Consider the following 15,670-nt stretch of genomic DNA (forward strand, 5'->3'; position numbering starts at 1 on the left):
GTGGCTCAAAATGGTGGACACAGCTTCACGCTCCTGAGACCTGGTGACACAGGAGCACAGCAGTCTCGTTAGGAAATAATCCCATATCAGGGAAGGAAGTAGAAAGAAGTGTTTCCAATGAATGTGAGATTTTAGCAAACTTACGTAAATCAGAAATCGAACAGAAGTTGTTTAATCAATAAAATATGATACAAGTGCCAGCTGAAAATAGGCTAGCTGGGGGCTGCAGAGAGCCAGTCTGTTCACCAGAATGCCCTGGGATTTGAGCGAACATACATACTTTTTTTTTTTGCTTTAAAGGAACAAGAAAGAAAAAATAGAAGAAATGAAAGTAATAATGTTCACATCAAACTCTGGGAAGAGCTAAAGAGAAGGCAGCTAAATTAAGAGAGTTAAGCCCTTAGGTTTCATATCAGGGAGTTATTATCTAAGATGAAAATGCAGTAAATAATAAATAAGTATTTGATCTAGACGCTCTAGAAGTAATCTTTAAGGCTAAAAGTCTTCTATACTGTTATATTTGTTACTTTAATAAAAATGTAAAGCTAAATTAAAATTTAATAATAAAGGCATGGATGACCAGTCCCAGTGGCCTAGTGGTTAAGCTCGGCATGCTCCACTCCGGTGATCCAGGTTCGGTCCCCAGGCACAGACCTACACCACTTGTCAGTGGCTGTGCTGTGGCAGCAGCCCACATATGAAACAGAGGAAGATTGGCAACAGGTGTTAGCTCAGGGAGACTCTTCCCCAGCAAAAAAATAAATAAATAAAGGCAGGGAGTGCTACAATTCAGAGTGTGTGAAAGGAAGATAATTCTGTTCTATAATCTATAGAACAGCTTGGATTAATAGTAGAAAGGACAACATTCCATGGTGGACCTAAGTGGGCGCCAGAAAGTCATCTTGGCTAGATCAGAAGGGATGGTTTGGGGAATGATGGAAAATATGTAACGTTAGGCGGATGAAAAGGTTTGAAGGCGTCAGTATCTCTTTAGTTGAATGACTGAGGGTAAGCTTTCAGGTGTATGGGAAGTGCATTAGATCTTGGGACCTGATTTTAGAATGCCTAGTCTCTGTTGGAACCAAAAGACAAGACAGCAAAGTTATGGTCAAGCCACTTTCTTCTTTGCCTTCCATCCTGTAAAATGGAGCTAATAATAATACCGCGTGCCTCTAACTCCCAAGACATCTGTGAAGATTAATTAAATAAAACCCATAAGGCATTTTTCACTCTCCTGAAAAGGCTTCTTGTAGGTACCTAGTATTATTACCATAAATTATTCCAGGAATTTCATACTTAACTTGAAAGCTTAAATTACAGCAGGCATTGCTCCTAAAGCCTCTGGTATGCTTTACCAGCACTGCACGCACACACAGAGTTCCTGCCCATTGAAAATTTGTAGGAAATTACAGGTGTAATTTGCTCCTTTATCACCAGGTGCTCGAGGAGGAGACAACTTTTTAATACCTGGGAGCAATCAATATACGAAGTCTGACTTCAGCAGCGTGGCTGAGTTAGCATCAAAGTTAGGGGAGAATATGCCTACAGATGATGGCGCGCCTCCGTTAAGGAACTATAAAGGTTGCGTTGTATAAGAATTAAGCGGTGCAGGAACTGTGTGTCATCTTTTCTCAGATTCAGTCATATGGCAGGTATCTATCGCATGCTTTCTATGTGTCAGGCACATTGGCAAACAGACCAGATACAGTCTCTGCCTTCGTGGATGATGTATGAAGGTTCAGGTTTTTAGAGATAGCAACCCTTCACATGATACTTCTGGCTTCAAAGGGAATCACATTGATTTTTGTTCATTAATCACCATCTGCCTGTTTAAAAATAGTTTGTGTATCTAAGTTTCTGTTTGACAGTAAGAGCTATGAAGGGTTAGGAAGAAGAGGAATCAAATTTGGCTCAAGAAATCAGAAAGGGCTTCCTGGAGGAGGTGGTGCTGTCAGTGTTATACATTTCAGCACTTGATTTTATTTAGTTGTATTCTTTATTATAAACTCTATAACAAAAGTCTTTTTTTTAATTTTTTTTCTCATTGTATACTATGGGTAAGTCTTGACTCATCCAGAAGATCTTCAGCAACTCGAGATCAGGAACAATGACAGGATGGAAGTGGTTAGGACAACTCAGCTTTATTGAACACTGAATGCCAACCCCCTCCCCAGCTCACCCCCCACACCCCCAAAATCAAAGCTTTTCTTCGCTTCTCACAGTTTCATAGCTTCTAAGTGTATTTTGTGAGGAAATGTACTAGATTTAAATTTTACCTTTCTGTCTTCCTGGTGGAGACCTCCCCGTTTGACGTCACTGTTCGCTGGCCGTTCGGGCTGGAACTGCCAGCCCAGCCTCTTCTCTCTCAGCAGTGGGACTCAAAGCCCAGAGAGTCAGGTCCTTTCACCCACCTTGATTGACAGGTGTCTGTCCTCGAGGAGTTCCCAGGCTGCACTGCGCAAGACAGTGATGAACTTGCCTGGGCTCCTCCAGCGCCCAGAGCTGGAGGGAAGGGGTCATGGGGAGGGTGGGCAGCCAGGGAGCCCAGGTGGACAGAGGTGGGTGGAGAACAATGACGGCAGAGTAGCTCTGTTACCGCTCCATCAAATGCGGAAGCTGAGAAGGATGCTGTGTTGTCTGTAGAGGTGGCTGCAGTCACCTCTGGACCCCTTACTGCCTGTCACAGCGTCCAGTGCTCTGGTAGCCCCGTGCCCGGAGTAAGCCTGATGCTGCCTCTCGGCCAGATGAGTCGCCGCGTCTAGTAGGGGAGCCACTCTCTGCCCTGTTAATTGGCCGTGCCCCCGGGGTAGCCCAGCCCTGGGGTCGGCCAGCCCAGTGCGGCGCTGTAGCTAAATTCAGGTTTAATTGAGTGGCCTCATTTTAGTCCTTCACAGCGTTTTGAAGGACTAACTTGGATGTAATATCCTTACATTTAATTCACCTGTGTTTAAGCTCAAGTCCATTTCAGAGCTTCATTTAACATATTATCATATCGTTAAATGCAAATTAAATAATCAGTTATTGAAGGATACCTGGCGAAACGGGGAGGGGGGGTGAGAATCAGATCCCTGGGCCTCGAGTGACCCAGGATCTTCACTCTTGAACTCTGAAACTGGCTCCTCGACCCCCAAGCCCTCTCCTCCCATAGCAGACAGCCCCAGCCCCACCTCACCCCACTTCTTTCTGGCACAGCCCCTCTTTTGGTGACAGGCGTTAGCCTGCCTCCGTGGAAGCACTTGCCTTGTCTGACCCCTCTCCCTCAACCAGCCTTGTCTCCTGCAGGCCTGGCAAATACCAGCTCTGGCTTAATTGGGGCCTCACATCTCAGCTGGTCTATCTCCTTAACCTTCTAATTGGTCTCCTGCCTCCAGCCGCTCCCCAGCCAAGGTCGTCCTGCGCTCCCTGGCAGAATTCTCCGACTACACATCTCTTATCACACCACTCCCCTGACTGCAGACTCCGGCTAGCTCCTCATTGCCTTTAGCCTAATTTTCGAATTTCCTAACATAGAATTCAAATTTCCCTCATTCCAATTCGTTTCCCACAGCGCTCCCAGGCGTCTTAATCTTCAGCCACACTGGGAAAGTCACTGTTTCTCACACACACGGGGCACTTGCCTCCGTCCTTTCCCTCCTGCTGTTACCCCATCATTTCCAGTTCTGTTGCTGCTTGTAGGTATATCTCAGGTGTTGCTTGGCTTCCAGGCATCCGAAAGAACGAAGGCTGCTCTGTCCTCCCATGGACCCCATAATATTCCACCACCAGGATGCACTTAGTTCTTACATGTGTACCTGTCCCCTACACTTGAATTGTAAGCAACTTAAGGGCCAGACACATTCTCCTAGTCATCATTTCATTCCCCAGCACAAAATGCATGCAAGTGGAATGAATGTAAGCTTCTTGAAAGCAGCAGTCTTTGTGGCTGACACGCGATAGATGTTGATTGACTGTTTGTGGAAGAAGTGAGTAATCAGTGAGTGTTTGAATCAGCGAGGGCTGGAGTGTGTACTTCACCTACGGCCGGTGTTCTTACCCCTTTGGTGGACTGTGTTCATCTCAGTTCAGCTGTGCTGGCTGTGGTCTTGTGCCTTGAGAAGCAGTAACGGGCTCTTGATGAAATCTGGGTTTCCAAACCGCGTCTAACTGGCTTGATCTGTTTTATATCAGGGGCCTGGATCGAGTTTCTGTCTACAGTTTTCACAGTCTGAATTGCACCTGTGAAAAAATGCTGCTTCGTCATAATTGTTAATTATACTAACCATTGCCCTTCCTCGGCTATTGAGAATTACAGCTAAATCAGAGAAGATTGGGTTTAAGGGAAGTTGACTATGTGGTTAACAAAACTTTGTAACACCCCTTGAGCTGTTTGCTTTCTTGGGCAGACAGCTACACCTAGTGGCGTTAGGGATTATTTCAGTGAGTATTTCTAGAAGCAGCTTCTTGGGTTTTTTCCTCCCTTTATTTAACCTCTGCTTATTTAGTGTCTTTTCTTAACTCTTAATTAGTGAACAGATATCTTTGACTCTTTTATATTCTGCTGTATTTAGAAAGTAAGCTGGATCTAGCATAGGAATGGATATTGAGGAGGAGATGTTTATCCGTAAAAAACACACCCCACCTAGTAAGGAATTTCAAGTGCTATAAATACAGACAGCAAGACGACAGGGTCTGGGACCGTCTGACTGATAACATTACTTCAACAGGAGCCTTTTGTGGAAAATACCCTCCTCCTTTTGTGTGGAGAGAATCTGAGATTTCTTTACCAAACGTGTATGCATATTGGTGTTTGCACAAATACACGCACCTGCATTGGGTGCCATATTTATCAAGCAGTCAAAAATGAATTCTGCATGTACACATTTTCCTTGTCATTGAACCATTTTTACATTTTGAAATTTTAGATGGGAATATGTGTAGCATGTATCATGCATTTCTGCCTTTTAACAAAGGATATATTTTATAATTATCCTTATCTTGACAACTTAGAATCATAGTTATAAATATTAATTACTGAGTGAACTGGTGCCTTCAGGAGGAACTCTGGGCTATTTGCCCTACCTTCATTCCTTTTAGACCGACTAGAGTGCTGTGGAACACATTTCTGTCTGTTCTTACAGTTCTTCTGTCTTCTCCCGGTGTCTTCTTGCAGCTGGCACTGTTTCTTTTGCAACGCTCTTCCTTTTTCTCACCCCTCTCTTGGCCCTCCTGACTGGCTGCTTCTGTTCTGCTGTGAACTCGAGTCAGATAACCACGCAGCTTAGTAGTAACCCAGTTCTCCTGCCTCCTGATTTTTGCTGTTTCCATTGTAATGCACTGAAGATTATGCTAAGTCCACAGTGCTTTAAAGTAAGAGTAACTAGGTTTGGAGAGAGGGTGTCATCCAGTAAAATGCACAGCCTCAGTGCCTCTGTTACTGCTCTTTTAACCATTGAACAGCCGTTGTTGTGCAATTCCTGGCCAGGTCATTGAGATTCTTGATATTCACACACACACAGAATCAAGTCAGTCAATGGGTATGCCTTGTGCATCTGCTGTACGTCAGGTGCGTGGTGATCATGAACATGCGTGCACAGATTGCTTTGATTGCGTAGTGCAATTGACTTATCATGTGCAGGATTACAGATGCCTTGATAATCACTTACATTTGAATTATCCGTTCAAATAGAAAGTTTTGTTTAAGACCATCCATCCCAGTGATTTGCAAAGGGTCTCATTTAACTTTAAAACTTTGTGACTTGATTTGTAGTTACGGTTAAGTAATCTATAAATGGGACTTACAAGAAAATGGACTTTTCTTCTTACAGTTAATATGAACTCTAATTAAGCCCTAGGGTAAATGGTAACTATTCTCATGCATTGTGGGAAGTGAAATAAGAATATATATTATATAGGCTATATGCAGTGTATTACCCTAAATGATATGTTTAATTCCAAATATCTTTTCATAGATTTCTGTCACGTGTACAACCTACATTATTAAAGATTTATAAAGACACTTTATAATTTTCATTTAGTCCTAGGCTTGATTTTAAATCGGGTTTTGATTATTTACCAAGATATCTAGGGGCTAACCACACAGGATTTCTTTTTTTTTTTTTTTTGGAAGATTAGCCCTGAGCTAACATCTACTGCCAATCCTCTTCCTTTTGCTGAGGAAGACTGGCCCTGAGCTAACGTCTGTGCCCATCTTCCTCTATTATATGTGGGACACCACCACAGCATGCCTTGATAAGCAATGCGTAGGTCCATGCCCAGGATCTGAACCTGTGAACCCTGGGCCACTGAAGTGGAGTGTGTGCACTTAACTGCTATACCACCGGGCCAGCCCCAGGATTTCTTGATAAACCAGGATAATATTGATTTTTTCCCTAAATTATAATATAAAGATATATTTTGTTCAAGTATTCCTTCCAAAAAAGGAGTTTTTTTTGTGGCTAGTAATTTCAGGATTCATTGGCCTTCTTTTTAGTGTATTTTGTGTCTCCTTGGCTTCCCATTCTTGGGAAACAAATAAAAACACTTTTGAGCCATTTGGCATACAACTTGTCAAATAGTCAATGACAGTAACAGAGTCAGGCTTTGGCAGCCAAACCACAGGTAGCAAATTAATTAAGGCTGCCGCACCTTCTCTGTGGAGCTTATCAGTGGAAGAAGGGGCCATTACTCTTTCAGATCCAAAGGTGACAATTAAAATTTCAGATGCCTGCTTCTGCCCGATGGCCTGTGACACTGTTAGAGAAACATGTCTTCGCTGTCTAATAAAGAAGTTTGGTGAGAAAATCTGTTTTTAGGAATGCAGCCTGGGTGATTCTCAGCACTTTCCATAGGATTCAACCATTGAATCTAATCACATGCAGCTATTAAAATTACGTTGGAAAAGGTTTAATAACACAGGGAAGTTAATGTGTTGTTAAAAAAGAACATTCTATATCTATAGTACAAAGTCCAACTTTTGTTGGAAAAATTATCTACGTATACAACTGGAAGAATGTGCATGGAATAGTCACAGTTTATCTTTAGAAGATAACACTGTGGGTGACTTTTCCTCAGTATCTTGTTTTTTGTTTTTTTCAGATTTTCGGTGGTGAACTTGGATTATTTTGTTCTCAGAAACATGTTCTTAAAAAGTATTTTTAACTTCTTAACTGTTTTTCTTCTATAGTGAAAGATAGCTTTTTCCCTAAGACTCCCTAACCTTGTCATTCAGGAAGGTGGGATTGATGGGGAGAACACACACTCATTTGGGATTTAGAATACTTGTTGTCAACTTTCATTTAGTTTATTTAGCATATTTGTTGAGCATCTACATCGTGCCCAGGCAGTGTTAGGATTCTGCATTAAACAAAGCCACTGAGAGAAGATGCCCAATAAACAGATATTTTTGTCTTATGGTGATCAGTGCCAAGTGCCATGAAGATAAAGAATAAGATTATTGAGTGTTGTTCCTAATTTCCTTCATCTGTAAAAAGGGTTAGATGACAGCAATAATGAAATCCTTCCCTTGCTAACATTGGGACTCCTGTGACATTGAATTACGGTTGGTTACCTATGTGATTATGTTACCCAAATGCAGAAATGGGCCAATTTTAGTGATGAGATAGAAGAGGAAATGTGTATCCTGAAAAGAAGACTTGACTAGTAGTGAGAATTTTTTAAAAACCAGTGGTGTTTCTGTAACTTGTGTTAATAATGAAGATGGCAAATGAAGATAGCAGAGCTTTAAATGTTTACCCAACATGGTAAATGGTGCAAAGGAAAATAGAAGTTATAAAAAAGTTCTCTTAGATAAATACTAACCTTTCGAAGATTGAGGCTTGTGTATAAACACGTGAAAATCCTGGAAAACAAGCATTTGATTTTAGTTTTGTTTTCCCGAAAGATTTATATTATCAGATCTTGTGTGTGTTCATGTAGTCTGGGGACATGACATCCTGGGGAAACACAGAACGTGGAAGAAGTAGCTATTCTTTTGGTTTGGTGACAGAAAGCCAGCAGATCAAACGGGCATCACTGGAGGAATTTCTCTTAGGTGAATATTAACTTTTCTAAAATGCATTATCCTACTATTTATGGCATTATTTGCAGTTGAGTGGCTTCTCATATAAAACTATAGAATACAACTACTTTTTTCTCACTGTATTGTCTCAAATTGTGGGAATCGGAACCATTTTTTCCTCAAATAGGAACGTTTTCGGTACATTTATCTTCTGTTGTCTTCCAGAACCCACTCTGTGATGCCTCATGTATCTTCTTTCTTTCAGGTGTCTTCTGGCACTTGCAGGCCTGATGTTTCAGAGTCCCCTGAATTGCGTCAGAAGTCCCCATTGTTTCAGTTTGCTGAGGTAATACATTACAGCTTATGTGCAGTGAGGAAATTATCAAGTGAGCCTGAATTTGGGCTGATCGCTGAAACTTAAAGCGACGAAGAACTCTACTTAGCTTAAGTAGCGATAAATGGGAAAATGGAATCAAATTTTGGGAAAGATGGTTTGGAACACCAGAGTCTCTTAATGAAGGAATAACTATATGTATGTTCATAGAAGCTTATTATTAAGTCATAGTAAATATTATTACACTTAAAGCTCATCACTAATTTTTATTCATGGATAGTAAAGTTAAGAGTATAATTGAGTTATTGTTACAACTGAGTCGTTTGTCAGGCGTTAATTTAACAGGTGTTAAATCAGAAGACAGAATCAACTCATGGTTATTGGCTATGCATTCCTTTTTTTTTTTTTAAGTACCCTTTTCTCTTAACTGAAACTTTAGTATGCAGTGGGCAGTTTTCAGAGTCTTAGGTCTTGTGTCAAACCTGTTGAGCTTGATACATCTCTAGCATTGATTCAAAGAGATGACATGGAAAAGCACATTATCCTTGATATCAAGTCTAAAGGTTGAGACTGCTTCCCGAAATATCTTCATTTACCCTAGAACTCAATATGGAGCCATCATTGATTAATTTTTTCTAAATTTTAAACCACGTGGTCCCCCCTTGATCATTTGAATTGTCTTTCACTAGACCTTTTCTCACCCTGCCATCCTTCTGAGTATTTGGCCACTGGGTTACAGTTTTGTACAAGAAGAGCATATTTTTAGTTTCAGATTTTTTTTCCTCTCTGGTGTTCTTTCCTGGTGGTTCTTAGTATTTCATTGGCAAAACTGCTTTTCACACTGGCGTATTAGGCCATTCTTTTTAAGGCATTGTTTATAATGTGCCTAAATGCCTTGCTGATATCACCAGAATGTTACAACATATACTTGCTGACATGCTACTCCTTATCGGTCACTTTTCTTTCTGCCTGTGTGAGATGTGCCATGAATTCCAATTGTTTGTATATCATTTCCTCAAGAATTTAATGGAACAGAGGATTCCCTCTGCACCTCCCTTTTCTACGGTAGTTATGGACATGTTAAGTAATGTTGGTCCCAACTTTGAAAGCAGAAATGCTTAGCCAGTGATCCCTGAACCTTAAAGATCTAATGAAATTTCTAAAATTTCATATGAAATTTTGGTTGTATTGACATATGTGCATTTTGGTGGCTTCTACAGCATACTGAAGATTCCAAAGAGATCCCTGACCCTATTGCTTTTATATCAAGGGTCCCTAATCTTTCTTCACACGTTCTCTATTCATGTCATTAACTGGATACCTCCTTTATCTCAATATTCATTCATAAAAACATCCTTTCCTTTAGAAGCTTGTGAAATGCTTTTCAAAAATCTAGGTGGTTTATGCCACTGGTTCTGTTTTGTTCACTGTCTGATTTAATTCTTGAAGAAATATATGGTAGGTTAGGTGTTTCCCCTTACATAAACTGTTTATTTTATTTAACTTTTATAGAGGGTTGCTAGGAATGAAAAGTGATGTCTGAAGTAAGACCCACCCAGTTTATAATTCCTAGGACTTCAGGAAAATCCTTGTGGATTCATATTTGCTGTCTGCCACAACTTGCAAATGGTGGTCTTTTGAAATAAGTTTCATGGTTTGACCAAGGAGAATTCTACAACTTTCCCCTCAAATGTCTTCAAAAGCACTTGGTTAAATCTTACCCATTCACTATAGTTTGTTTATATCTAGTTTATTCAATAGGTTCTGGGAGATCTTTTTTCTTTTTACTGACATTTATTTTAAAAATGCTTATAGGTCCAATTCAAAAGATAGAGTGGAATTAAAATTTTCCTAATGGCTTTAGCAGTGAATAAAGTCAATAATTCTATCAGTCTCTTTACTAATTCTTTCTCATCCTTAAAAATCACTTTGATACTGTATCACCAGCTGCCTCCATTGTTTTTCTAACCAACTTAAGATGAAAAACTGATTTCTGTGATGGAAGAGTTATGATTGAGGTGCCTTTATTGCTTAGTAGGTACCCTGTGATGGAGTTGGTGGGCACAATTAATTGAAAAAAAAAGACTTTCTGGGGCTGGGAATGGGCCGAATTAATAATGCCCAGGGGTTTTTGCTCTTGTGACTAGCTTTCACTCTATTTTGTAACTGGATAGAAGTTTTGTTCACTTTGGAACCAAAATTGATAACTGATCTTGTTCTCAAAACATCCTTGAAAAGTATTTCCACCTGGCCCTCAGAGCAGACTTTTAATGAGGCTACTGTAATTACCAAGTGGAAGCAAAAGGTCTCCTGGTCCAACCAGGTGTGGTGTGGCAGGATCTTCTATCCACTGCCAGACACCTGAAGAGAGTGTGTGTGTGTATTTGGGGAGGAAGATGTATGGTGTTAAAAAAGAAAGAGATGTTGCTCATATTCATTGAAAACTTCATGGAGTTCTGGTGCCGTGCAGACAGTATATTCTGTGGCTTATCTTCTTCTCACTATAATCCTGTGAAATGGGGATTATCATCATCATCATCATCACCAATTTACACTTGGGAAAATAAGTCCCAGAAAGATTGGTTGAGCTGTCCAAGATCATGTAGCTAGCGAGAGCAGAGCTGCGATTCCATCCCAGATGCCCTGACCCACAGCCAGAGGCTTTTCACAGCTGCTGCTAAGCAGAGACCAGCTCGGGGGCCGTGGGTTAGGGAAGAGAGAGAGTGTCTGGCTCCACTTGCAGCTTCCAGCTCTTAATAATATTTTAAAAGATCCATTGAAATAAGGAAATTCATCTCAACAGGTCTTCTCAACTACTGCTTGTGACGTATACCTGATAATGTCACACGAGACATGGCAAATGAGCCAGACTCGGTCTTTTTGTTCTTTCCAGTCATCTGTTTTTAGAAACATGGCCTTTGTCTTCCTTTATCGTTTATACTGTTCTTCGAAAAGAGATTGAGTGTGATGACTCACGTCTTAATCTTTATCAGTGTCTGCATTGGGAATATGTGGCAGAATCTGTTAATCCAATATGGGAAAATGTCCTTATGCATTAAAAATTACTTGTTTCCTTTCAGATATCTTCAAGTACATCCCACCCTGATGCTCCTTCGAAACAGTGTCAAGCATCAGCCTTGTTTCAATTTGCAGAGGTATGGCCTTCTTTTTAAATGCTTATTGGGCTCAGAAAACTTAGAGAGCTCAGGAGGTATTGGAATGGAGTTTTTGAACTTGGGCATACCTCTTGACATTACCAACATAATACATATCACAGGACACTTAGTGTGTTTTGCTGCCTTTGCTGTAATTGTAGATCAGCTCCAAATTTTATATCCATTGTATGAGCATTCATTAAAGAGTTCCTTCAGAAGAGTCACTTTCCAGTAATTCGTTTATTTCATTTTACCTTGTGGTTAATTTGTTCTAAAAGCTTGCAAAAACTGCTGTCAACAGGAAGGACATAGGATTCCGATTTATTAAGTTTTTCCAGTAGTGAAGTTAGGTGCCACAGTTCGTGAATAACCCTCACAGCGAATGCAGTGGGGACCACGAGCTGTTAATGATCGGTGCTTACCTTTGATGCGGTGTCGCTCCATCCGGTATTTTTATTAGTGTTTAATCTCAGGCCTAGATCAGGTTGGCTCTCTCAAGATCTCAGGTTTCTTTGGTTTCTCAGCCAGTCAGAGATCACAGACTCGAGAGCGTTTTCTGGGTTAGTGTGATGAGGAGGCCAAATTTGCCACAAACCTCTAGCCTCAACCCTATGCTCGTCTCTAATGAGCACTGTCTGACAAACAGGAAGGTGTGCACAGTTCGTAAAAATATGATGACGTCTGCTGTAGGTCTTTCCCCTTATTCCTTTTTATGAATCCCAACTGAAAAATGCATATCATAAACGAAGCAGTTTTTTATAAGGCTGAGAGAAAATGGCGAGCAGGACTGTTCTGTTTAATATTGATATATTGAAGCACTTTGATTCATTTGAATAAAGAGTGCTGCATAAATGAAATGTAAAATGATATCCTTTTGGCAGGAGAAAACCCAGCATCTTACTTTGAAAATGAGAAAAAATCACTTTCAGCTCTTATATTAAAAAAAAAAAATGCTGCTGCTTCTTAGGACACTTGTGTCAAGCTCCGTCTCCACACCACCTGCTCATCTGTTTGCTTTCTCTGCTGCAGTATTTGCTTTCACTGTCTAGGGCTATTCTATAAAACTGGTAACGAAAATACCGTATAATGTTATCATTTCATGAAGAACAATTTGCTTGATGAATCTGAATAAATTAAGATTTTATTATAATTTTTCATTGTGATAAACAGGCTGTTATTTTCACTGTCTGGGGAAATAGTTTTGTTTAATACTTCCTTGCTTTCCTCCAGTTGTTGACATCCATTTATTTGATATGAATAATTTTTTCAAGAGTAAAAAAAGAATTTTGGCACAGTGGCTAGATTTATTTTTAATGTTGATCCTTGAGCCAGTTCCATGCAACTTTTTAGAAAATTTCCTTCCAAACTATGTATTCACTGTATATTCTGTTCGATTAAATTCTACAGTCTGTACCATGAATATTAGGAAGGTGCTGGCTCATCTTTGACACACCTGATATTTACGGATGCATTGACCGCCAAGATCTTCAACCTCACTTACAGTGTCAGTGTGGGATATCTCGGCTGGCTGTGTCTAACAGTTACGCCACTCAGAGCGTGATTGTTATTTAAGTGATCCCATCTTCAGATTTATTAGGAGCTGCTGAAGCCCTGGGCAGCTCTGAGTGCCCAGTTTGGTGGTGTAACAGCTGCTGTCCTGTGATTCTGGAGAATGAGGTTCCATGCCTCTGTGAAACAAATTAAGTTTGTCCTTGCTGCTCCATATGCTGGTTCCTCAAAGCACGAGAAGGTTTTTGTGTAGAGAAGAGAACCTTCTCTTGGGAGTTGTACAAGGACACATTTCCAGATGTCACGCCTCACTTCTGAGGGCTTTTGGGTTTTGACCATGGGACATATACAAGATTTGAGGAAGCTTAAAAAAAATTGTTATTTTGAAAACTTATTGGGAGTTGTTTCACAGCATCATAACACAGGGAGGCATGCATGATGGAGAAACCAGAATAAGATGTTTTGCCCTAGAATCAAATGTACTTCCCCCTCGCAACTCACTATATTATTTTTCCTAGTTATATTTTGCACAGTTTGATAATATGAACACTTTTCATTCCTAAGCAAATTATTACATAACATGATTATTGAACTGCAAATGTTCTATGTGATTATAAAAGAGAAATACGTGTTTCTCTGAGGATGTATAACCTCTCTACTCACTTTCCTCAGCTGACCCAAGAGAACCCTAAGTGTCAGTCTTTAACATCTCATGATCTGACCATGTTGTCAGCCCATTCTGGGCTGGTTTATTGAAAACTAAACAAGAGCTAACTAGATGAACTAATAAAATTATCTGCTAAAATCTGCTATGAGCATATACATTGTAGTAGAAATAGAATAGGCTCTAATTACTAACTATGATCGTAGCCCTAAAGCTCTTATAATTATTTCATAACACACCCATCACCTTTGAAAAAACACAAACTCTTGAAATTCTCATTCTAATTAGTCTATAGCAGAGGTTCTCAAACTGGCAAATACATCCGTCACCTCAAAGGCTCGTTCAAACACAGATGGCTGGGCTCCACCCCAGAGTTTCTGATTTATTAAATCTGGAGTGGGGCCTGAATTTGCATTTCCAACAAGTTTCCTATTAAGAAACCACAGTTTGAGACTGCTGCTCTATAGTTGATCATTTTAACCCTGAGTTATTAAACTGTCGTTGTTAAGGCGCCTCCTAGTCTCTCTGGGACCTCATAGGGTAAGGGTGAAGTAAGGAAGGGATAGATGTAAAATAGAAAATTACCCAGGGGGCCACTTTATACCCCCATCCCTTTTCAGAGGGATTCTCAGTCCTGTATTATGTACACTTAAGAGAAAAGTGTATGTTTATATAATTTAGGAAACAATTTACTCTTTAAAAATGTTTAGCTTTGTAATATTTTAAGATCAGGCATGGGAGATTCCTAGAGACCATTCCTGCTAATTTCACTGACAAACATTCATAAATCTACAAAGAGATTAGCTAGACCTTCTCTTGGCAATGGGTCATTTATCATGTAATATAATTAGCCTAGAAACACACTTTTTAACAAACAGCAAACCCTGGGCATTTCTTTAAGTTTAAAATGTTTTTTTCTTTCACATCAAGTCCTGGGTCTCTGCCTTGCAAGCTGAGAAGGATATTTTTCCTTCCTAACCAAATCTAATAGTTTAAAAACCCCTCGAAGTTAACCTATATGGAACCATGAAACTGAATAAAGAACATATTGTTTGTAGGTTCCTCATGAATGTTTACATTTAGACGGAGAAAAATATATCTGCTCTACGAGATCTGGAAAGAAATACAGGGTTCAAAGCCTCTCCCCCACTCCCCCCATTTCAAGCTGTCTCCGCTTCCTCACTGACACTCAGGATTCACCTAGATTCAGCATGGGCCCTCTGAAGGGCCGTCACTGTTTCCAGGCGCTGATCCGTTAAGTTGATCTGTGTGAGTTTCCTGTCTGCATCACCTGTTGTTTACTGATCGAGGGACCCATCCGTCACTTTTCAGTCTCATTTACTGGAGACTAATGGCCAAATGTAATGCCGGAAGGGCACCGTTGTCTCCCTTTATTTAACAAGTCTGAGCTCCGTGACCAGTCCACTTATTCTCTTCTCTGCTGTGTGGCCGACTCTTAGACCTAGAGTCTATCTTTGCATTGAAAAATTGCTTATTGACTTTGAAGACAGAGAGCCAATCTGGATGATTTAGACAAATAGCTTTGGACATTAAAACTTTCCTTAGAAGGTATTTACTTTGTCAATATAAATACGGCCATAATCTCATCAAATTTAAGGTGTTGTCACAGGTGGATGCGAGCAATAGGTGCAAATTTAAAGTGTTCATTTTCGTGATGGAATGCTCAGTATGTTGCAGAGTATTGCACTCGACAAAAACACCATATACTCACACTGCAGCTAATCAGTGTGAAAGTATTATGTGTTTTATGAGAAGCATTAATATTTCTTTTAAGATAAGAAAGACCAGTCGTCTCCTATTGTTCATTTGCTCTTTGATTCATTAATTCCTTCAATAATTATGGGTCATTTCCTCCCAGGCTGCGATGTTGATGATACCCCTCATAATTGCAAAAGACTTCCACCATTGCTTAATCTGCTTTTGATCTTTACCACTTGTTTCCTTAGTCTCTCCCCCACCTCAGGCAGCTATAAAATTAGCAGTTTAACATC

At 40.2% G+C, this 15,670-nt stretch overlaps 1 protein-coding gene across 5 annotated transcripts in view; it reads left to right on the top strand.

Moving 5' to 3' along the window:
* Nucleotides 1–15,670, top strand: part of BBX (BBX high mobility group box domain containing) — a 258,252-nt gene that overhangs the window by 192,165 nt on the left and 50,417 nt on the right. For all 5 annotated transcript variants that reach the window (XM_046658686.1, XM_046658685.1, XM_046658688.1 and 2 more), the window contains 2 exons: nucleotides 8,262–8,342; nucleotides 11,411–11,485. In XM_046658686.1, the coding sequence (XP_046514642.1) occupies nucleotides 8,262–8,342; nucleotides 11,411–11,485 (156 nt within the window). The remainder of the gene's footprint in view (nucleotides 1–8,261; nucleotides 8,343–11,410; nucleotides 11,486–15,670) is intronic.

Source organism: Equus quagga, chromosome 4 (assembly GCF_021613505.1).
Source record: "Equus quagga isolate Etosha38 chromosome 4, UCLA_HA_Equagga_1.0, whole genome shotgun sequence".
Taxonomy (NCBI): Eukaryota; Metazoa; Chordata; class Mammalia; order Perissodactyla; family Equidae; genus Equus; species Equus quagga.